This window comes from Panthera onca, chromosome D1 (assembly GCF_046562875.1).
Source record: "Panthera onca isolate mPanOnc1 chromosome D1, mPanOnc1 haplotype 2, whole genome shotgun sequence".
NCBI classification, from domain to species: domain Eukaryota; kingdom Metazoa; phylum Chordata; class Mammalia; order Carnivora; family Felidae; genus Panthera; species Panthera onca.
In genome coordinates this window covers 57,437,415-57,461,299 of record NC_138348.1, presented here as the reverse complement: position 1 = coordinate 57,461,299, position 23,885 = coordinate 57,437,415, and the positions used below count along the sequence as shown (strand labels likewise).

Here is a 23,885-nt window from a genome sequence, read left to right as displayed (position 1 = left end):
GGACAGGGAGCCAAAGCAGACACACCTGGCCCTGTCCTCAAGAAGCCTCCCAGGCCAGGGGCACCTGGGTGGCTCAGTCAGGTAAGCCTCCATCTTTGGCTCAGGTCATGATCTCATGGTTCATGAGTTCGAGCCCTGCGCTGGGCTCTGTGCTGACAGCTCAGAGCCTGGAGCCTGCTTTGGATTCTGTGTCTTCCTCTCTCTGCCCCTCCCCCACTCACACTCTGTGTGTCAAAAATAAAGAAACATTTAAAAAAAAAAATTTTTTTTTTTTAAAGAAGCCTCCCAAGCCAGTGTAAGCTGAGTCCTCCCTCTGGGTACCAGGGTCCACAGCCTCTTTGAGCTCCTACTGTTTATCCCTCCCCATATACCCACTGCAATTCACCCACCACCTTCAGGTCAGCATTTCCAGCTGGAGCCCAGAACCTACTTCTTGATCCCAACCTCAGCAGTCCTAGCAGCCCCTTCCCTGTGTTAGAAATAATACAAGTGCTGGGGCACCTGGGTGGCTCAGTTGGTTGAGCATCCGACTTCGGCTCAGGTCATGATCTCACAGCTCGTGGGTTCGAGCCCTGCGTCAGGCTCTGTGCTGACAGCTCAGAGCCCGGGAGCCTGCTTCGGATTCTGTGCCTCCCTCTCTCTCAGCCCCAACCCACTCACATTCTGTCTCTGTCTCTCTCAAGAATAAACATTAAAAAAAAATTTTTTTTTTAAAAAAAGAAAAGAAATAACACAAGTGCCTGTGCTGCTGATGTGAGGGGCAGGGCCTGGTCCAAGGAAGAGGACACAGCCCTGGCTTTGCACTTGACTGTCTGGACTTGTGACCACTTGCCCTGTGGCCATGACTCTGTGCCCAAGTCCAGAAATGGCCTCTGCCCCACCTAGTTAGCTCCCTTCCCACCCTCCTCCCCTTCTCCTCTCCTGTCCCCCTACCCTCCTCTTTTCTATGCCACCTGGGTCCCAGGTTCAGATGGGCCCCACCCTCCCCCTCAGTGCCTACCGATGGAGCCTATGGTAGGAGCTGCTGGGGACCCTCCCTGCTGTGCTTCACACACCTTCCCCAGCTCCCTTTGGCTCCCTTCAGCAGTGTCCATGCTGAAGCCTTCAAGTGTCACGTCAGAGACGGTAATGGTCACGGCAGATAGGCCCAGAATATGATGTTATTATAATTTAATTGGACCCTGCCACATACTAGCGGTATGACCTGGGTAAGTCCTTGTGTCTCCCTGAGACCCAGTTCTCTTCTCTGTAAAATAAGCATTCCAAATGTCAGGATCCTCAGCAATCAAAAGGAATGAAGTACTGATACGTGCTCTAACAACAGATGCACCTTGAAAGTACTATGCTAACTGAAAAAGCCAGTCACAAAAGGCCACATATTGTATGGTTTTATTTATATGGAAGATTCAGAAATCTATAGACAGAAAGTAGATTAGCAATTGCCTGGGGCTAGGTGGAAAGGGAAAAGGGAAGTGACTGCTGATGTACCCAGGGATTTGCGGGGGTGGGGAATAAGGGGAGATTGGTGAAAATATTCTAAAATTGTGATGATGGTTGCATAACTGAACACTAAAAACCATTGAATTGTACCCTTTAAATAGATGTATTGAATGGGATGTGAACTATATCTCAGTAAAGCTGTTATTAAAAAAAAAAAAAAAACTTAGAATCCTATTAGTACCTACCTCATAGGATTGTAAAAAATAGAAATAACATATGCAAAGTATCTAGCACATAGTAGCCACCAAGAAATGACCATTACTATCATTGTTAATGTTGGGAGGTCCAGGAGAACCCTGCCCAGCCTATTGTGAGTGGCCGTGACCTTTGAATTCTCAGCGGTGACAGGTCCAACCCCTATCCCCATATATACCCTTTATTACCTGAGGTAGCTCTCTCAGCAGCTGGAAGGAGCTGTTTTAAAGAACCTCGAGTCAGAGGAACTAAACCAGATCTGGAACTCTGACCTTTCCCCTCACCGCCCTCCACTCACTGGCCAGCCAAGTCTTGTCAAGTGATCAGGCTGTCAACTAGTTTCTCTAGGGTAAGGTTTCAGGTCAGCTGGAGTGTATAAAGATAGGTGCCAAGACAGAGGCAGCAGAGACAACAGTGAATGGCAAGGGGGCAACGAGGTCCCTGCTGTCGCCTCCTGGGATGGAGCGCTAAGGAGTCTTAAGGAGGCCCTGTGCTTCCCCTCCCCTGGCTGGACTCACAGGTAAGACCCCTTCCTCCACCACCACCGTTCTGCTTTTCACAGCAGCTTACAGAGAGCAGCCGGGAGCTATCGGGGATCGCTAGCCTGGGATCACTACAGACCCGGTAGATTTCCTTACTCCCCCACCTTGTCAAGAGGGGGTAACTGCAATGAGGGCACCGTAGCAGGGCTGAGGCTCAACCCCAACCCCTGTGTCACTCACTCCCCCCTTTTTCTACTGGCTGCCTCCTCTGTGATTTTGCAAATCCCCATAGATAAGAAGTGGCTTTCTCCTTAGTCTGGCCCAGAATCCCCAGACTTCCTCCAGAGCATTAAGTCCTCGCCCCATGAGCATCCTGGGACCCCTGTCCTGAGTAGAGATGATGGGGGCACCTCTGGCCTGAGGCCTGACCCAAGTCGCATAGTGGGAGGTTACAGAGCCCAGAGACCTCTACTCGGGTGGCTTCTTCAGCGGGGATGATATGGAGGCTTTGCCAGGAGGGTGAGATCAGGCAGGGCATCTCAGAATGGGGTCCTCTGACCCCTGCTTCAGAGCTGCCGTGGAAAACAGATCCCCAGGGCCCAGGCCAGATCTGAATCAGGATCTCTGGTGTGAAAGGCCTCTGAGAATCCACGCTGTAAACAAGCAGCTCCAGGGATCCTGAGCTCTCCCTGAAGCCTAGGGCTCTGGACAGTGGAACGGGCACAGGTGTCAGACAGACCTGGGCTCCAATCCCAGCCCCATCCCTTCAGTCTTATGACTAGCTGAAGCCTTCAGCGGCTGAGGTCCCTTGTTTATGAAGTGGGAATAACTGTGACAACTACCTTATAGCCTTATAAAGGGACTGAATTAGTCAATACCTATAAAGCTCTGAGCACTGTGCCTCATGCAAGAAGCCCTGAGCAGACATTAACGGCGTGCTGCTATGGTAGGCTGTGCAGCTGGAACATCCCATCCCTCAAGTGCCCCCACAAAGACACCGAGAGAAGATTCTGCTCTCAACTTCACCTTTGTCAGTGGCAAAGTTCTGTTGGCTGCTAGGTTTCCTCACGTATCAATTTAGGAGGCTGGAGTATAGGGGGAAGGAGGCTGGAGAGCAGTGACCTCAGAGCAGCCCCTACCTGAGTCTACCATGGTGGCTTCCCTCTCCACCACAACTTGACCAATGAAAGTTCTAGAGCCCTCCCATCAAAGTATGGCTTTTGACTTGTGTCCATGCCTGTCCATTCTGCCTCTCACGAGTGGCTCTGGACTGCCTCTAGAGTAGGCTCCAGCTTCACCCCTGGCCACTGCTCTTGCCTGAATTGAGGCTCCAACATCTCTTGCTGCATCATTCCAACAACCTCCTCACTGCTCTGTGTCTCCGATCTCTCGTTCTGGTCCAGCCTTAACATTTGCACCAGCATGCTATGAACACAGGTCTGATGGTGTCATTCTTCTACTTGAGAGCCACCAACCACTCCCCATTCTCTGCTAGATTCAGTACAGCCCTGGCATTCAAGACCCTCCACCGAAGAACACTGTGGGCTTCTCTGATTTCCCATTTCTCCACTTCAGCAAGTAGGGTTCCTTGGTCAGCTGGTCCTCCCTGGGACCCTCTAGCCCTGGGCCATCCCTGTACCAGGCTACACAGAGAAGCAGGATAAGTATAACGTACCCCGTCCCTGCCTTTGGGGATCCCTATCTAGAGGGGAAACCATTGCAGTTAATGAGTTAATCAACAAGAAGGTGTGGGACTAGAGGCAGCGGGGGCAAAAGAGTTTCTGGACACTTCAGCCTCCCCACCTCCCCCCCCCCCAAACCAACCCCCAGGCCTGGGGAAAACAGGCCTCCCCAGGAAGACCCAGCCCATTAGGCAATACCCATGAAGTGCTCCCTGTTGGCCCAGGTACATCACAAGGGACATGGGACTTTGTTCTGAATAAGGAGGGGAACTGGATAGTTTTAAAACAGGGAATTGACACTATCTGACTTCTGTATGCTTGGACACTAGGTTAGGTCCCCATCCAGAAAACCTCCTCCTGCATCTGCCATTTGGGCCTAACATTTAGAATCGATGCATGATTCCCTTTACGGCTCAGTGACCACTAAAATGCATACAGTCATCCTATGTAAGTCATACATCAAGTTTAAAAAATAAAAATAAAATTGTAAATGTAACCTCATGCTTGGAAAATAAAAATAACGCATCCTCTTCCTCCGGGCATGATTTAACAGTTGTCCATCCACACTATGACGCAGACTACCAGGCTGGGATCTGCTGGCTGGTGAGTTCCAACCTCAGCCCTTCTTCCTCTATCCCACCTCCTTAACTCCCTGGATGATTCAACACTATCTGCAAGCTCCTTGAGGGCAAGGGCCAAACAGGATCCATTCCATATCTTTCCTTCCCTAGTGCCTACTGTAGTAGTCAAGAAATACCTGATCATTAAGATAGTCACTTATACCTTAGCATGAAATTGAACATCTGTTTCTTCTTAAGAACAGGCTTTTCCAGGGGTGCCTGGGTGGCTCAGTCGGTTAAGCGTCCGACTTCAACTCAGGTCACGATCTCACGGTCCGTGAGTTCAAGCCCCGAGTCGGGCTCTGGGCTGATGGCTCGGAGCCTGGAGCCTGCTTCCGATTCTGTGTCTCCCTCTCTCTCCTCCCCTCCCCCAGTCATGCTCGATCTCTCTCTGACTCAAAAATAAATAAACGTTAAAAAAAATTAAAAAAAAAAAAAAAAGAACAGGCTTTTCCAGGGAAAGGTGGCAGCAAGCACAAGAGTTTAGGTGCCATGTAGGGGGAGGGCACAGCACAGGGAGAACCAGAGTTGCTGATAGCAGTCCTGAAAGAAGACCTGAATGGTCACCCCTCTCTTTTGGCAACCAATTTATCACTGATGAACAGGTAATATATTATTCTCATTTACCCAGAGGTTAAATGACATATCCAAGGTCCCACCACCCTTAGTAAGCCATGAAGACAGGGCAGGAGCTCAGGTTTCCTCACCGCAGGATCAGAGTTTTCCTATTGCCCCATAGGAAAGCAATGCACACTGTGCCCACCTCAGGACTCTATGGGACTGGCCCTGGCTCCAGAGATGAGGACGCAGAAGGGTTCAGGATCCCAGCACACCAGGTGTATGTGCGAGTTGGGCGCCAGTGGGGTGACCTGCTAAGAAATGTCATCAGCACCAAAAGCTTGATGCACAGAAGCCCAGGTTGTAAGAATGCAGGGCTGCCCATGACAGCCTCCCAAGGTAACCACAGCTAAACCAGGACCTTCAGATATAAATGTGCCCCTGGTCAGCCAGCAGCAGTATGGGCAGCCCAGGACAAGTACACACCAGGAGATGAGCACGTTCCCTTGGCCCAAGACTGATCCTCCTCTGTCTGAGGCGCTCGTCTGCTTCAGCTGAGAAGGGAAGGCCTCGGGGGTGTGGGGCAGGGGTGGGGGGAAGGGCACGTGCTGAGCCAGGCAGATCAGCGGCCACTGCCCCCCAACATTAGCAGCAGGATGTAGCCCCATCTCCCTAGGAGCCCTGGAGAGGCAGAGCAGCAGAGGAGCCCAGGACCCGTTTCCCTCCCTCCTCCACGGAGAACATCAGCCTGGGAATCCCACAGTGTTGGGAGGAAACGCCTCTAGTCATAGATTAACCATCTGCAGTGACAGAGAAGGAATCGAAGGCTGGGAAGGATTTTGTTTAAGTATAATAAAAGTATATTCAGGCAGCCTTGCATAAAAAGCCTTCATCCAAGATAACTAGCAGTTTAGGTGAGGCAGGAGGCACATTTATTTTGTTGATTTGGGATAGAAAGACCTGAAGTGGGGAGACTTGGCAGGTTCTCTATACACTTCAGGGGGCAGGTCCTTCCCAGGGGGCAGCCTGATGTGAGGGAAGGAGAACAGGGTGTGGTGTGCAGTCAGAATGAGGTCTGGTCCCTGCCCGAGCCTCAGTTTCCTCCTCTAAAGGATGAAGATCCACCCAGTCAGTGGAGGGAGGAGGAGGAAGGCGAGGATTGCAAGAGTGAACGGATTCTTAAAAGCCAAATCCACACAGCTAAGCATAGCAATGCCCAGGTGTTTCTCTCGCTAAAACCTCTGCCAGTGCTGAAAGGAGCCTGGGGACAGGTGCAGATGGCCCAAGTTCCATCTGCCTCCTCTGGCCTGTCTCCTGCAGCCTCCTCCCTGCACTAAAGCTCGGGGCTACAAAGGGGCCTGTCTCCTTGGACCTCTACTGGGCCCTGGAGGGACCAGACAGAACCTTCTGGGACCATGGTTGGACTAAAGCCTTCAGACGTACCTCCCACAACAGCTGTGAAGTTCCTGGGGGCAGGCACAGCGGCCTGTTTTGCTGATCTCCTCACCTTTCCACTGGACACAGCCAAGGTTCGTCTGCAGGTAGGTGCTTTTTGGCAAGGGTCATTGTTCAGATCAAAGGAGGGGCTGAGTTCTCCACCCCAGCTCCCCTCATGTCTGCCAGCATGCTCTTCCTTACGCAGAACCCTGAGCAGGCCACTCACTACTCCACTGTTTCAACCCTGCCTCACCATTTCCCCATCACCATCATCCAAGACAAAAAAAATCTTAATTAATCCCTTGGACCCTTCATGGCCTCACAGTAGTCTGTAAACCATAAAGTGTGAAGTAAAAGTAACCATGTGACCTTGGACAAACCGTCAACCACTTGTGGGAAAAACAATCTGCCCTCCATGTGCTCTGAGGGTTGAGCACCACACCGTGTATAACAGCTTATGAGCTATAAACTGCCACACGAGCCTCAGTTATTTTTACTGGGGATGTGATGGCTGTATAATCATGCTTGTTCTTGAAAACCAGCCCCATCAGGGTGCCTGGGTGGCTCAGTCGGTTGAGCATCCGACTTCAGCTCAGGTCATGATCTCACGGTCTGTGAGTTCGAGCCCCGCGTCGGGCTCTGTGCTGACAGCTCAGAGCCTGGACCCTGCTTCAGATTCTGTGTCTCCCTCTCTCTCTGCCCCTTCCCTGCTCATGCTCTGTCTGTCTCTGTCTCAAAAATAAATAAAAACATTTAAAAAAAAAAAAAAGAAAAAAGAAAAAGAAAAAAAGAAAACCAGCCCCATCTGTCCCTTCTCCGCTCATGTCTCTGCCGGGATGTTCCTCAGATCCAAGGGGAGAACCAGGCGATGCAGGCAGCCCGGAGAACCCAGTACCGTGGCGTGCTGGGCACCATCCTGACCATGGTGCGCACCGAGGGCCCCCGCAGCCCCTACAACGGGCTGGTCGCTGGCCTGCAGCGCCAGATGAGCTTTGCCTCCATCCGCATAGGCCTCTACGACTCTGTCAAGCAGTTCTACACCCCCAAAGGATCGGACCGTGAGTGTCTGGTATCTTGTAGACACCAAAGCGGTGGGCAGAAGCATACTCAAGGCTAGTGGGTCAGAGATGAGGGCAGTGCAGACTCAGAGGCAGAGCTGGGGCGTGGGAGGCTGGTAACAGACACTCATGAGGAGGCTGAGCCACTGTCAGGAAAAGCTCTAGAAGCCTGGCCTAGAAGAAGAGGCAGGCATCAGGCAGGGGCAGCTCTCCAGAGAACAGCATCAAGTCCAGAGAAGGGCTGGGTGGCAGAACACTGGCCCACTCTCTCTCCTTCTCTCCAGACTCCAGCATCACTACCCGGATTTTGGCAGGCTGCACCACAGGAGCCATGGCGGTATCATGTGCCCAGCCCACGGACGTGGTGAAGGTCCGATTTCAGGCCAGCATACACCTTGGGGCTGGGAGCAGCAGGAAGTACAGCGGGACAATGGATGCCTACAGGACCATCGCCAGGGAGGAAGGGGTCAGGGGCCTATGGAAAGGTAGGTCTGGACTCCAGGCTCAGAGGGCCTTGGGCAGAGCATTCCCTACCCTAGGGCTAGGGCAGAGTACTAGGCAAGGAGAGATCTCCAAGCATGGTGTATTCCAGTGATTCTGAAAGAACAACCCAACCAAAACTGTCACACTGCCCTGCCACAGTACCCCAAATTCAGTTCAACTTGTCAACCTTTCAGCGTGCACAGGCTGCTGTGAGGGAGACAGAAATTAATAGAAGACACTTTCCACAGCCTCGTGGCTCTCACAGACAGAGATAAGCCATGTCGAGGAACAGCATTCCACAGGGGAGGATGTGCTAGGTTCATACAGAGGTGTGGGGCCAGAGGCAGGAGAGGCCACGTAGTCTCCAGGGGTGGTGACAGAAGGTGATGCTTACACTGGGCCTCAAGGCTCAGTGGGCTCTAGATGTGTAGAGATGGAAGGGAAGGACTTCCCCAGCAAAGCCCTATCAGGGGTGACCACAGGACATGGAGAAGAAATAGAGGCTGCTGGAGGAGGCAGCTATGAGTTGTCAGGCACGGGGAGGTGCAGTGTGGAGGGGGCTTCTTCAGGAACAAGACTTCAGGATTCCCCGTGTGTCCACGTGGTGGTGACTTTGACAAATGCTGGAGTCTCTCTCACATGTGGATTGGGGGTCATACTAATCTTTGCAGAAGGAACAGTGACCCAGTGAAGGTTAAGGACAGGACACCTGGTCACAGCCTTATTTGCTATGTGCTTTCCCAGAACCCAGCCCTCGTCTATGATATCAGTGGCTTGGCCTTGATGCTCTCCTGGGGCCCCCCAGGGCCACCTTCCATCACTGCTCCAAGAGCCTTGCCTCTCTCTTCCAAAGAAAGACTTCCTTGTCTGGCTTTAGCCAGGTCTCAGGGAAGCCCATTTTAATTTTGATAGGTATTACAGATTATTCTCCAAAATATGGCTCAAGCAAATATAAGAGGGCCTCTCTGTTTTCTGTCTCTGAGGTGGATATAGATAATCTAAGAGTTGTTAACTCCAGAGAGGAATGTGTAGAATCTGCTCAACTGAGGCAGGCTCCTCCGTGGAGCCTCCCTGGAATGGAACATTCCATTCCTCCCTGGAATGGAACATTCTGTTCCCCAAACTGAGGCCTGTGACCTTGCAACCCGGGAGCCCACATCTCCTATTTTCCACTCATCGGCCCTCACCTCCTCCTTAACAGGAACTTTGCCCAACATCACAAGGAACGCCATCGTCAACTGTGCTGAGATGGTGACCTATGACATCATCAAGGAGAAGCTGCTAGACTATCACCTGCTCACTGGTGAGGCCTTGGGCTCCAGGCAGCTGCCCTCCCACAGCAGGGAGGGAACCTAGAATTACAGAGCGGGCACTACTCAGAGGCACCTGGGTGTTAGAAGGAAAAGAGAGAGGAGCAGCGCCCGATAAAAATGCCCAGTGTAGGAGCGCCTCTCTACTCGCTAGATGGGGTGCTGCCCGATTCATGAATCGTTTAATAGAGCCAATTAGATCTTTTAAAAAATGCCCAGTCCATCATTGTGACAAGTGGGAAAGAGCCCTGAGCGGGGAGGCCGAAGACCTGGCTTCCAGCCAGCACTTCCCACCATGCCTCTTTAAGTAAGAGTCTCCTTCTCTGACTTCATTTTCCTCTAATGAGGTCATTGGGCTGCATAGCCTTCCAGCTCTGGGACAGCCCTGTTCTATTTTGCGAGTACTGTGAGAGGTTTAGACAGCACTATCCTTACACGCGAGGAGTTCACAGTTTGGTGAAGGACAAACGATGATGCACATGGAACAGAGAGCAAGTGTGCTGCCATCTCACAGCTCGATATTTGCCCTGCCCTCTCCTGCTACAGACAACTTGCCCTGCCACTTCATCTCTGCCTTTGGAGCCGGCTTCTGTGCCACAGTGGTGGCCTCCCCAGTGGACGTGGTGAAGACCCGGTACATGAACTCGCCCCCAGGCCAATACCGCAGCCCCTTGGACTGTATGCTGAAGATGGTGGCCCATGAGGGCCCCACAGCTTTCTATAAGGGGTGAGCCTCCCCCATCCTGCTTCCAGCACCCCCTCCCAGAGAACCCGAGCTTGTTTCCTTCCCTCCTTCCTTCTTTCCCTCCTTCCATGTATAATATGCCTGCCATGGGTCCACCTGGGGACATGGTGGTGAACAGCACAGATGTAAATGCCTCAAAGGAAAAATATAAAGAACTATGGGAGTTTAAAAAAAAAAAAAGGACCAAATCTGATTTGGAGAGTCAGGGAAGGCTGCCTGAGAAAAAGAAGTCTAGGCATAGGTCAGAGTGCTTATTGGGCAGGAGAGAAGGAGGGAGAGGTGGTTGGCAATCTTGACTTTTCTCCAACCCACAGTCATGACTGTGGAGCACCACTGATGGCGGCCAAAATGCCCAACACACTTCACATTGTCTTGCTTCTGTGTCTTTGCTTTTACCATTCCCTCTTAATGGAATGCCTTAAATCTTAGCCATGCTTCAGAACTAGTTCAAATGCCACCTTCTCCCCAGTGCTCTCAGGTCAAATTTTTCCTCCTCCCTGTGAGCTTCAGCAATGCTTCCTTGATATCATTTTTTATGGTATTTACCACCTCCTACTTTGTGTTATAGGATTTGTAAGTTTCAATTATCCCCCATGCTAGATCGTAATGATCACAAACTTAAAATGTCAGAGCCGTGGCTCTAACCCAAATCATCAGATGCTACCTCCCCCCTTCCACCTCCTACCACTGATGCCTTCAGCAGCCAGTTTTCTGGTGCCCAACCATAGATTGGACCAAACATGCAATCAGGTTCTCAACCCTGGGAGTGACATAATAAAACTATTTCAGTTGGCAGATTGTTCTTTCCCTGTAAGTGCTTCTATCATTACAATCGATCAGTGGTAGCCACCTGTCTCAGTTCATTCTTTCACTTGGAAAACATTTACTGAGCATCTCCTATGTGCTGGGCCCTGTGCTTCCCTCAGAGAGCAGCAGACACACGGGTGACATTTATTGAGCATTTACTGATACTGGGCCCTGCACCGTGTGCTGTATAGTAACTCACTGAATCCTTCACAACAACCCTATGAGGTCAATATTGTTATTTTGCTTATTTTACAGATGAGGACACTGAGGCTTAGGAAGATTCAGTAACTTGTCCTAGGTCATGAAGCTAGAACCTGAAAGAGCTAGGATTTGAACCCAGGTCTGATTCTGGAGTTCATATTCATTGTCTCGGTGCTATACTCCCTGTGGAGCCTAGGCTGAGGGTTCTGGAGAGGCCTTGGGATGAGGTTGTGGTGCCCAAGCTAACCCCTCCAGAGCCTAGAGCAACCAGCCAGGCAAGGAAGAGAGTAGGGGACATTCCCAGACAGAGGGAGCATCACGAGCAAAGGCACGGAAGCAAGGCTGGCAGGAGAGAGAAGACCTGGAGAGGATCTGCAGAGAGAGAGGCTGAAGAGGGAGCAGGGCCAGGTCACAGGCTCTTCCCTGAGTCTGCGCAGCTAAGGTGGGGACTGTCTCCCAGCTGCACTAACACAGGACAGGCAGGCTCTCTGGAGATTGGCTAAATTTGGTGTCACCCAGTCTTCGCCCTGTGGTGAGCCAGCTTCTAGGTGCCCTGGCGGGACCCCCTCAGGGATGGCCCCTCAGTCTGTAAATGATCCCAGAAACACCCAGCAGCAGGGTGGAGTCAGGTGATTTTAGTTGAGCTCCTTAACTGCCCTGGGCCTCAGTTTCTTTTGAAAAAGAAACCTGGCAACCATCACAGCTACCTTATAGAATTATAGGAATTAACTGCCTAACGCAGCACCTGGCTCAAAATGTGTTTTCTTTCCTTTCCTTTCCTGACTGCAGCTTCTGCCTAAATTCCTTCAGCAGAGAAGAAAAAGCCTAAACAGATCTCAGAAAATGCTCACAACAGAAGCCTAGGTCCTTTGGCACTAACACTGTGAATGGGGGGAGCACTGGAGATCTCTTTGGGACTCTTAGTCCACTCCACCTGACGTTTTGGTTGTTTCTCTCATCAGGTTTACACCATCTTTTTTGCGTTTGGGAGCCTGGAATGTGGCGATGTTCGTGACCTACGAGCAGCTGAAACGGGCCTTGATGAACGTCCAGATGCTACGGGAATCTCCATTCTGAATAAGGCAGGGCCGCTTGGTACTTAAACTGGAACAAAACCAGTTAAGACTTTACTAGAGCAGTGGGTCCATACACACACAAACCCACACATGTTTACAGAACTGTTTACTTGCTGCTAAGTCAAGAAATAGAAGCGGAGGAAGGATTCTGGTCTTCGGTGCTTTGTCTTAAGAACACAGTTGTTTTGCACTGACAAGATGGCAAATAAATTATATTAATTTGGGGGACCCATTAAGTTGGATGCCTAATATTTAGGCAAGAAAAAATAAGCCAAAACATCCATGTGGATAAAACACAAGTTTGCAAACTATGTCCTTTAAAAAATAAATCTGATTAGATGATGAACGGTAGACAAGAAGGACTGCAAGCATGGGACGGGAGTGACACATGGTACTTGGAAATCAGCTAAGGAATTTGGAGGGACACTGCCAAAGCAACGTAGCTGTGACTGCAGCCTTTGGTTAACCATGGATCATCAGCCACATGTGTAATGTGTCTGCCCTTCAGAAGCCATTGAGATTCTAGAAAATATGAGACGAGAGAGAGAGAGAGAGAGAGAGAGAGAGACAGAGAGACAGAGAGAGAGAGAGAGAGAGAAAACCCGGAACCTGTGCCAAAGGAGCACTGCTGGGCCAGCAGGAGGCTGAGGTTTGTAACTGTTCCCTGAGGACACTGGAAAATGAAAAGGGCAGACTCCATCTTCTTTCCTGTAAAATGGCAGTCATAAACCCTTCCTTCCTATCTCACCAGGGATGTTATGAGGATCAAGTGACAAGGTGGACATAAAAGCACTTTATAAAAGCAAGAGCTCTTATATTTACAAGTGTAAATATAAGGATGAGGCCTTGGGAGCTATTTTCTCAGGACAGTAAGGAACTTCCAGGGAAGTTGTTGAAAGGTTGAAAGGTTGTCTAGAGGCTAGACCAAAGGAACGAGGGGCTGGGGGCCCAGGGGTGACAGAGGATGACACGCAGGCACCGAAGCCCCACTCCCATGCAGCCCTCGCTTCCCAGCTGGACTGTGAGGCACCTCAAAGGGTGCCAGGCTTGGGGGGAAAGAGGTAGATGTCAGGCTTGACAGCCTGAAGTAGCAGGACTCAAGAGTTCTTTGGAAAATTATTATAATTCAATAAAGGGTGTGGGAATGAGAACAGCTATTTCTTTTTGCCTCCTCTTTCTTGGACAGAATGCCTCTTTCTCACCAGGTTCCCTGTTTGTCAGGGCTGGGCCTTTGGCCCCACATGCCCCAACTGCCTTCTGCCTTCCCCAGGCTGGTTGCTAGGCTTTTTAGGGCTTTGGCTTCTCCATCTGTATGTAAAATGTGGGCTTGAACCAGATGACCTCCTTCTGAACTTCACTGGACCTCTTTCAGGTTGATAATGCAGACCCAGAATGTTGGTCTTTTTCTGCTTCTTAGCAGCCTATGTGGGTCTGATGACAGAACTGGGTTCTGTCCCCTCCCCCACCTCACAAGCAACCTAACCACCGGAAATCCTTGTACCCCAGTGTCCTAGCAGAGAAGTGGAAATAACAAGCCCCCACCTTGCAGAAGTGCTCAGCAACATCATCCCTCCCTCTCCACTCTGACCCCCCTGCATCCTGGGAAAAAGCAAATGTCCACTCGCCCTCAGCACTTCCCTAAATTTAAATTATAATTTGAGATTATCAACATATACGAACTGGAAAGTCCAAACAAAAGCAAAAAAATAAAAATGATTTTTATTTAATGTCTGGTTTGACTTTCAAATAAAACCTATATTTAAATTTTTCTCTTTCTTTTGACTTGACTGGCATGTGCAAATCATTCTTAAATCCCAGGTCTCAGTTTGTAAGTTCCTAGAGGCCAGGAACTATGTCTTCCATGAATTTCTATATAGCAACATTAACACATCCTCTACCCAGAGCAAACTATTCAGATATTCAGATGATGCTGCCAAAAGAGAGAGGGGATCAATTCTACTAAGATATTTTGATTGGGATCAGCACCTTAGTGACCTCTGAGTCCAGACTCTTGGAGAAAGGAACACAAGATTAGTGGGAGATCTTCTACAGTTTCCCAGGTAAAATATTAGATCTCTTTCCCCACTTCTTAAAAGCAGAGGTTGAAACAAATGACCTAAAGCTCTAAAATTTGGTGGTCGTAAGGACTGAGTGAGACAGCTTCCTCTAAACCACACTATGCATGCCCTTCCTAGTCCTGACCCCAGTCTCTGCCACCAGGAAGTCATGAATGAGATCTCATAAGAAGGTCAGATCACAATCTGAGACCCACACAGGGAAGCCAGCTCCTTAGCTCTGTGCAGTCATTCCCCACTGCACACCCACAGACACCTACTCCATCAAGTCAGTAAAAGGAAAACTGCTTTTTCTCAAACTCTTCAGGCAAAAATGAGATAGTATGGGCCCCAACACAGTCACATTTGTGACATAACGGATAACTGACTTCATAGAAGTCTTGTAAGTAAAGGTAATATTTTTTAAAGGAACATTTTATTCAGAAGGAACGAATGTTAAGTAAGGAAATACAATCATATCTCTATGGATGAGTTCATTTGTGTCAGGACACTTTCAAAACTGCTGAATGCTAATATAAAGGACAACCTTCCGTGTACATACAGTATAAGCCACATATTGTACTAAGTGCTGAGATAAACAAGGCCAATCCAGCCTCCAAGGAGCTCACTGAGGTGGAAGATGGTGGGGCAAGGAAGATAAATAAGCCATATGGAGTGATAAAAGCCACACTAGAGATATACATAAGGCACCGAAGAGCAGGGACACAGATTAGGGACACCTGACCTGGTTTGGGGTCCAGGAGGCTTCTTGAAGGAAGACACCTACAGGACAAATAGGAGTTATCTAAACAAAAGAGGGTGCTTCTGCTAAAGCCCAGAAACAAAGCAAGAACAAGGGGCATCCAAGTTTTGCCGGTTATCAGTATGACCGAGTTGCAGACCTAAACGGAAGCAATGAGAGAGATGGGGATGAAAAAGAAAACAGGGACCTTGAAATGTTGTAGAAGCTACATATTATGGACTGAATGTTTGTGTCCTCCCCAGAATTCACAGGTATTAGATGAGGTCATGAGGGTGGGAACCCCATGATGGGATTCGTGTACTTATAAGAAGAGGAAGAGAGACCAGAGCTCTCTATCTCTCCACCACGTGCAGACACCGGTGAGAAGGCTGTCTGCAAGTCAGGAAGAGGACCCTCGCTAGGGAACCAGATTGGCTAGCACCCTGATCTCGGACTTGCCAGCCTCCAGAACAATGAGAAATAAATCCGTTATTTAAGCCACCAATCTATGGTACTTTGTTATGGCAGCCCGAGCTGACCAAGACGCCACATTAAGGAGTCTGGAGTAACCGGGTAATGTGGAGCCACTCAAGTGTTTTAAGGAGGGAATGAGTAGCTGCACTGTAGAGAATAAATTAATGGAGTGGCCTCTGGTAAGATGAGGCTATTGTCGAAACCCAGGCAAGGGTACTAACAGTGAGAGTTCAATGAACAGAATGGTAATAAAGTCAATATTCCTTGGAAAGATTCAACCTGGACACAGTAGTAAGAAAAGAGAAGAATGATACATGTTTTAAACAACATAGAAATATCCTCAATAATATTCCTAGCAAATTATTTCCTGGCCCCTGAACCAAATCGCTTGGGTATTGGCAGCCTCACCATTTCCAGCTCTGCCTAGGAGAGAGCTTTCTGATAATGACCCAAAGGTACAGATCTTGTACCATTTATTGCTTTGCCCACTTCTGTTATCTCTTAGACATACGCTGGATCTGACATACATGGCAAACTTAGGTGCCCCTCTGATAGAGGCCCACAGCCCTGGTTACACTGTTTACCTGCCTGGGAGTCCCATGAGCCTGTAAATTCTTTGCAGGCATGCATGGGGTCATGTTTACAATTGCATCTCTCATCCTTTGCAGAGTGCCTAAGACATTGCAAAATGGGTTTATAAATGAATTTTTCGTTAATTTTTAAAAATACACATAATATAAAGTTTACCATCTTAAGCATTTTTAAATATACAGCTCAGTGGTATTAAGCATATTCATACTGCTGTGCAACCATCCACCCACAAAACTCATTTTTCATCTTGCAAAACTGAAACTGTCTTCCTACGAAATAGTAACTCTCCATTTCCCTCTCCCCCCAGCTCCCTGTAACCATCATCCTACTCTTTTTTTTTTTTAATGTTTATTTATTTGTTTTGAGGGGGGAGGGGCAGAGAGAGATAGAGAGAAAGAATTCCAAGCAGGCTCCACGCTCAGCAAAGAGCCCGACATGTGTGCAAGATCATGACCAAGCCAAAATCAAGAGTCAGATGCTCAACTGACTGAGCCACCCAGGCACCCCCGTCATCCTACTTTCTATTTCTATGAATCTGACTACTCCAGGTACTCCACACAATCGTATAGTATTTATATTTTTGTGACTGACTTATTTCATTCAGCATAATGTCCTCAAGGTTCATCCTTGTTGTAACATGTGTCAGAATTTCCTTCCTTTTCAACACTGAATAATATTCCATTATATGTATATACCATGTTTTGTTTATCCATTCACCTGTTCATGGACACTCAGGTCGCTTCTACCTTTTGGCTACTGTGAATAATGCAACATGCATGTATAATATCTTTTCAAGACCCTGATTTCCATTGTTTTGTGTATATCCCCAGAAGTAGAACGGCTGGATCATATGGCCATTCTATTTTTAAGATTTGAGGAACCATCATACTGTCTTCCAAAGTAGCTGTATTCTACATTCCCACCAACGGTGTACAAGAGTTCCAATTTTTCCCACATTCTTACTAACATTTATTTTCCTTTTTTTTTTTTAATCATAACCATCCTAACAGATGGGAGGTAGTATCACACTGCGGTTTTGATTTGCATTTCCTTAATGATTAGTGATGTTGAACATTTTTTCATGTGCTTATCGGTCATCTGTGTATCTTGTTTGGAGAAATGTCTGTCCAAGCCCTTTGCCCAATTCTAACTGGGCTCTTATTTTTGTTATGGAGTTTTAGGAGTTCTCTATCTATTCTGGATATCAATCCCTTACCAGATAATGTGATTTGCAAATATTTTCTCCTATTGTGTAGGTTGCCCTTTACTCTGTTGATTGTGTCCTTCAACGCACAAAAGTTTTTAATTTTCATGAGCTTCAATTTGTCTATGTTCTCTTTTATCACCTGTGCCTTTGGTGCCTTATCCAAGAAATCATTGAAAAATCTAATGTTGTGAAGCTTTTTCCTTGTGTTTTTTTTTCTAATAGTTGTATAGTACTAGCCCTTACATTTATGTCTTTGATTCATTTTGAGTTAATTTTTACATATGGTATTAGGTAAGTGTCCAAGCTCATTCTAAAATGAATAATTTTTTAAAAGGTCAAGAAAACTCCTTCCTGAAATATAGCTTTGCTGTTGGCAATCCAAAACACTGAATAATCTATTTTTACAGGGGTGGAAATCTCTTGAGTATATGAGTATACATGTGAAGTCATGTAAATGGAATGACTATTGACCTTATAACAAAAACCAAATCTAGAATCCCAGCTGTGATACTTTGTAGCTATGAGACATAGGTCAAATTCATAGTCTTTCTGAGCCTCAGATTCTTTATCTATGAAATATGAGAAATGATTTGGCAGAGAGCAAAAATCTATAGCTTTGTCAGCTAAAAGTGGTGAACTTTGTAGAAAACAAACTGGATTCCCCACGTGTTGTTGGTGACACTGTACTATGATACAGCCATTTTAGAAATTTTTGAGTTTCTTAAAATGTTAAATATAAACCTACCATAAGATCTAGCTGTCATCCTACTCTTAGGTATTTATCTAAGAGAAATGAAAGCATATGTCCACAAAAAGACTTCTACATGAATGTCTGTAACATATTATTCATAATAGCCAAAAACCGTAAATATCCCAAATCCCTAACAATAATAGAGAGGACAGACACAACATTCATTATCACTATAATAGAATAATACTCAGCAGTAAAAGGGGAACAAACTACTGATACACATATCAACATGATGAGACTCAAAAAACATTATGTTAAGTAAAGAAACTAGACACCAAAGATTACATCTCATTTATATGAAAACTTTAAAGCTTATTTATTTATTTTGAGGGAGAGAGGGAGAGGGAGGGAGAGAGGGAGAGGGAGGGAGGGAGGGAGAGAGAGAGACGGAGCGAGCATGAGTGGGGGAGGGGCAGAGAGAGGGAGAAAGAGAATCCCAAGCAGGGTTTGTGCTGTCAGCCCAGAGCCCCATGTGGGGCTCGATCTCACAAACCATGTGATCATGACCTGAGCCAAAACCAAGAGTCAGACACGTAACTGACTGAGCCACCCAGGTGCCCCATTTATATGAAAATTTTAGAAAATTGGGGCACCTGACTGGCTCAGTCAGTAGAGCATGCGACGCTTAATCTCAGGGTTGTAAATTCAAGCCCCACATTGGGTGTAGAGATTATTTAAAAATAAAACCTTTAAAACAAATTTACAAAATGCAAAACTGTAGAGACAGAAAGATTAACGGTTATGTAGGGCTGAAGGTGAGAGAAGGAAATGACTACAAACAGACACAACAGAACTTTTTAGGATGATGAATTGTAGTAATTGTTGTACAGCTATATAAATTTACTAAGAATCAATAAAACTGTACATTTAGCAATAGGTGAATTATATGGTATTTAAGTTGCACTCAATAAGGCTGTAGTGGAAAAGGTTATGCCTTAGTTCACAGCAGTACTACTGTAATAGACAAAAACCAGAAACAACATAAATGCCCGTCAACAATAGAATGGATAAGTTGGATATATTCATATGATGGAATACTATAAAGCAATGAGAATTAACTACAGCTTCATGTACCTTGGATAAATCTCACAAACACAATGTTGAGTAAAAGACACATAATAGTACATAATGTATAATTCCATTTACGTGATGTTTAAAAACAGACAAAAAAATATTTGAAATATGTAGAAATCAAGATAGTAGTGGGGTGCCTGGGTGGCTCAGTCAGTTAAGCATCTGACTCCTGATCTTGGTCTTGATCTCAGGGTCATGGGTTCAAGCCCCATGTTGAGCTCAAAGCTGGGTGTGAAGCCTACTTAAATAAATAAATAAATAAATAAATAAATAAATAAGTAAATAAAAAGACAAACAAATCAAGATAGTGGTTATTCTTTGAGTGAACAGAGGTAGTGAGGTGTTAATAATGTTTCTTTTTTTAATTTTAATTTTATTATTTTCAGTTTTACTAAGGTATCATTGACAAATAATATTGTTTCTTGAGATGTGTGCTCATTATACAGGGGTATTCACTTTTTGAAAGTTTATCATGCTATACACTTATGGTTTGTGCACTGTTTTATATGTTATGCTTCAATAAAAAGTTTACTTTAAAAGTGCACTAATTTTTAAAAACAGTCCACTGGTGATCTCTGAGAAGCGTGTGTGCGGGTACACCTCTGTGTGTCTGTATATCTGTGTGTGTGTGTGTGTGTGTGTGTGTGTGTGTGTGTGTGGATGATGAGACGAGCTGGCCAGGCAAAGATCCGAGGAAGTGTTCCAGGATAAGGAAACAAGCAGTCCACAGGCCCTACGGGGATAAGCCTGGCGTGTTCAGAGAATGGAAAGAAGGCTGTGTGTGTGGCTGGCATAAAGTGAATGAGATGAATGTGAGATCATTCCTTTATTCATTCATCAAATACGTAAGAGTTGTGCCAGAGGCTGAAAAGTCTGAGGAGAGCCAATTGTTTGCAAAGTGTGGCAGAGAAAGGAAGAAGAGGGGAAAAGCCAAGGTAGAAGAAAGTCCTGAGGGTTCCTTTCAAATTACACATGCAGACACATACACACACACACACACAAAGTAGAAGAAAGGAAAAACTGAAGACAAGGGAAACAGATTACAGAAACAAGGTCCTGGAGAAAACAGTAGAGGACAGAATAATGGGAATAGGTGAGAGGGCTCACTCTGGGAAGGATATAGGAAAGCTAAAAGTAAAACAGTCATAAAGACAAACATTTTGAAATAGAGAGAAGCAAAATTAACACATTCTCCCATCTCTCCATTGAAATTTGAGGAATGGCCACATATGGGAATACATTAGGGCTTAGAGAGTTATTTATAAAAAAGAGATTTTAAAAGTTATTTTTTTCCCTCAAAATATAATTTAATAAAGAGACTGAGTCCTCTGATGCGCTCCTAACACTGTTCTCTGTTCTCTGCCAAGCTGAGCTGTCTGGAGCCTTCACCATGGGGCAGCCTGGGAAATTCCAAAGTGTAAGGTACCAGGCCTCTAGTATGCTCCCCCCCAGCTGTCCCAGGGCCCTCACACCATAGACAGAGAGCTCCACATAAGGCATACTGCCCACAGAGCAAGCTGCTAGCCAGTAGGTGACAGGGTCTTTAAAATTCACAGAGAAAATGTGCAAAGTAGGTTGTCCTCTACATGTCCACCATCAGTTATGATACAGAAATAGAACATAAACATGTCAAGGAAGATGAGTACAAATACTTTGAGGAGCTATTATACTCTAGACGGTTTCATGCTGTACCTTTACCATTTATTGGATATTGTGGGACTGAGATAATACCATTTTTGCATTATGCTGAGATGATCAATGACATTTTGAAAACTGAGAAGAGTTATGCTTCATTGTCCAGTTGTCCGGGACTGTCTACAATTTCATGGCGTTAAAAGACAGTAGTACATTGATATTATGAATCAATATGGATCACTACATTTTTTCTTTTTGAAATTTGGGGGAAAGGTCACATCCTCTACCAATAAAGCCAGTAGAAAATCCCATAGAGATATGGTAGGTAATATAAACTGGTCAGGTCACAAAAATGACATAAAGATATGAATTTTGCCTGAGGAATATACTACCGTGAAGATCGCTGATTCAGGTCCCCAACTCTCTGGATCAGTAGATTATAATGTGGTACATAGTTTATATAACAAAGGATTTATTTCTTTGAATAAATAAATCAATCTCTGATGACAATTTCATTCTCTTGAAGGTTTTATAATGAACTGAATGCCAGATGACTAGGTGATTACTTTGAAACTATGCATTATCTTTCAATAGATAAGCATACTAATGTTGCTGAGCTTGCAAATGTCCTTGAGGGAGACTTATCATTGGTTAAGAATGATGTTTCCATGTATTGCTGATTGGGCTTTGCACATAAGAGACAAGCAATAAATCTGGATCAACTTCATTCATCATGGTGGAATGTACCCTGTGTAAACAAATTTAAAAGTAGTTTATATCTACAAAAGATACTCCTACCATGGCATGGTGAAGAAGGCAGGAGTCCTGAACAAGAAGCTGTGTCAGCTCTGATATCCATACTACATCCAGCTGACACTGCCAGGATAAGCAGTTTGGGTCTGTCTACAGGATACACAAAGATATTGTTTTCCTATCTGACTCAACTCTTGCCTTTTTAACGATGAGAAATCTTTCACCTAAAGTTGGCAAACTCTCACATGAGTCTCTGGACAGCTTCCTTAACAGAATTAGAAAAGATTCAAAACACTTAGGAAGGAGAAGTGCAGACTGCAGAAATATTTTGATCAGGCACTTAAAGAAACAAAATACTGTCTCTGCATCACAGTAACAACCCAATTATGGTTTTCTTCTGAATCTCTTACATTGTAAAAGCCTTCCTGACTTGAATTCTACAACTTGAAGCAGAGTTCTACACAAAAATTATAAATTGCTTGTTTCCACAGCTTCTCTAATAGATCAACCCATTGGCAATAGTATTGCTTGGCATTTTATTGTTGCTGTTTTTTAATGTTTATTTATTTTTGAGAGAGAGAGAGTGAGCAGGGGAGGGGCAGAGAGAGAGGGAGACAAAAGATCTGAAGCAGGCTCCATGCTGACAACAGAGAGCCCCATGCAGGACTTGGAACTCACAAATCCATGAACCGTGAGATCATGACCTGACCCAAAGTCAGACGCTTAACTGACTTGCGCCATCCAGGTGCCCCCTGCTCAGCATTATTTAGATCCATTATCTAGAAGTCACCACCCAGAAGTCAGATACCCATTTTCTTTTACTGTCCAAAAGCATAAGACTTCAAAAACTATCATAGAGATTTCATGGTTATTATTTTTTTAAGTTTATTTGTTTATTTTGAGAGAAGGAGAGAGAGGGAGCATGCGCGAGCAAGTTGGGGAGGGGCAGAGAGAAGGGAGAGACAGAGAATCTCAAGCAGGATCCACACTGTCAGTGTGGGGTCCGACGTGGAACTCTAACTCACAAAACCGTGAGGTCATAACTCGAGCCAAAACCAAGAGTCAGACACTTAACTGACTGAGCCACCCAGACACCCCATATTTCATGGTTATTATTAAACATTAATAATGCCTTGGGGTCCTAATCCTGAAATAATTCCTACTTTAGATATGCTCATAATATTGAACAATGGGATGGAAGAAATCTTTCCCACTTGATGAAACAACTACAAGGAGAGTCATGAGTCATGTTAATATGATTGTCCATAAAGCACTGCAAATGCTAAGGGACAAAATGGGTTTGCAGGGATTTTTGTGGTTATGTTACCATGTTGTATGCTTCTAAACAATTTACAAACGGAAGACTTGGTGATGTTTCTGAGAAGAAAGGAGAACCTGATTTCACTTCCGGCTCAGAGCAAATGAAAGTAGAGAATGATTTGAAATGGTCACTGAGGAAGCAACTACAGATTGAACAACAAAACAGAACTCTGATGTTGCCACAACAGAAGCCCACTGGTTTCTTCTTGATCTGTGCTTTGAAATTCCTGTTTAGCTCTGAATTAATGAGAAAGTTTATAGGAAAACTGCTACACACAAACTTTGCAGAAAAGAAAGCTGTCAAAAAAAACAAACAAAAAAAACCCCTTCATTCTGGTACAAAACTATGTCTACATGTCCTTAACTTTTCATTCATTCTAGGAAGGAGTTTTAACACTGGATATTCACACTGAAGCCACTTTTTCAAGTTTGCTTTACCGTCTTAGGTTGGTATGGAAGTCTCATTTCTTGCAAATAATGCAATATTTAGAGACAGCATCTTATCAGAATGGAATAGACAGTCACCTTCCTCAATTCATCTGCAATAATTTTATAACAACAACATTTGTTATTCACACTTGGTGTCTTCTATCTTTCTTAAGGTGTGCTTTATAGTGCCAGTCACTAAAAAGCATCCTGCTGGTGAGGTATAACTTATACTTAAATGATGTTCAAAGTGCTTTGTGCTGTAGTTTGGGAAACATTTAATAGTGTTTGGAATCCTGTTCATTATAGCACATCCTAATGCAACAAAGAGCTACTTCGAAAAAAATTTTTTTGACCCCTAAGTTCTTTTTTTTTTAACAAAGAGCTTTTTAGCAATCAGCACTGTATTTTTTCATCTTGAATCAATCTGCATTTCATTTTATAAATCTAACGATAAACTTTATAGGCTTTATGATGACTGTCGACATTTATAAGCAGTCACTATGAATACTGTAATGGTGATTTTATGTGTCAGTTTATCAAACATAAATCTGGTTTAATTTTATATGTAACAAAATACATAACAAAACCTATGCTTTGGGGGATAATGGGAAGAGATTTATCTCTTCCTATGAAAAGACTTCTTGGTATTTAGAGTAGAAAGAGTATAAAACAATAAATATCCAGTACTGAGAAATTTGATG

At 45.5% G+C, this 23,885-nt stretch overlaps 1 protein-coding gene, 1 long non-coding RNA gene and 2 pseudogenes across 5 annotated transcripts in view; 3 read left to right on the top strand and 1 right to left on the bottom strand.

The window, feature by feature from the left end:
- Nucleotides 1–23,885, bottom strand: part of LOC144612921 (uncharacterized) — an 89,480-nt gene that overhangs the window by 59,540 nt on the left and 6,055 nt on the right. The gene's annotated exons all lie outside the window — the stretch shown is intronic.
- UCP3 (uncoupling protein 3) lies at nt 6,453–12,193 on the top strand. The gene is made up of 6 exons (XM_060605659.3): nt 6,453–6,578; nt 7,322–7,532; nt 7,817–8,017; nt 9,217–9,318; nt 9,872–10,052; nt 12,041–12,193. Exons 1-6 carry the CDS (start codon nt 6,453–6,455, stop codon nt 12,153–12,155), a joined length of 936 nt encoding a protein of 311 aa, XP_060461642.1. The 3' UTR covers nt 12,156–12,193.
- LOC132660589 (protein FAM91A1 pseudogene) lies at nt 20,634–21,811 on the top strand (annotated as a pseudogene).
- Nucleotides 22,676–23,675, top strand: LOC144613010 (protein FAM91A1 pseudogene; annotated as a pseudogene).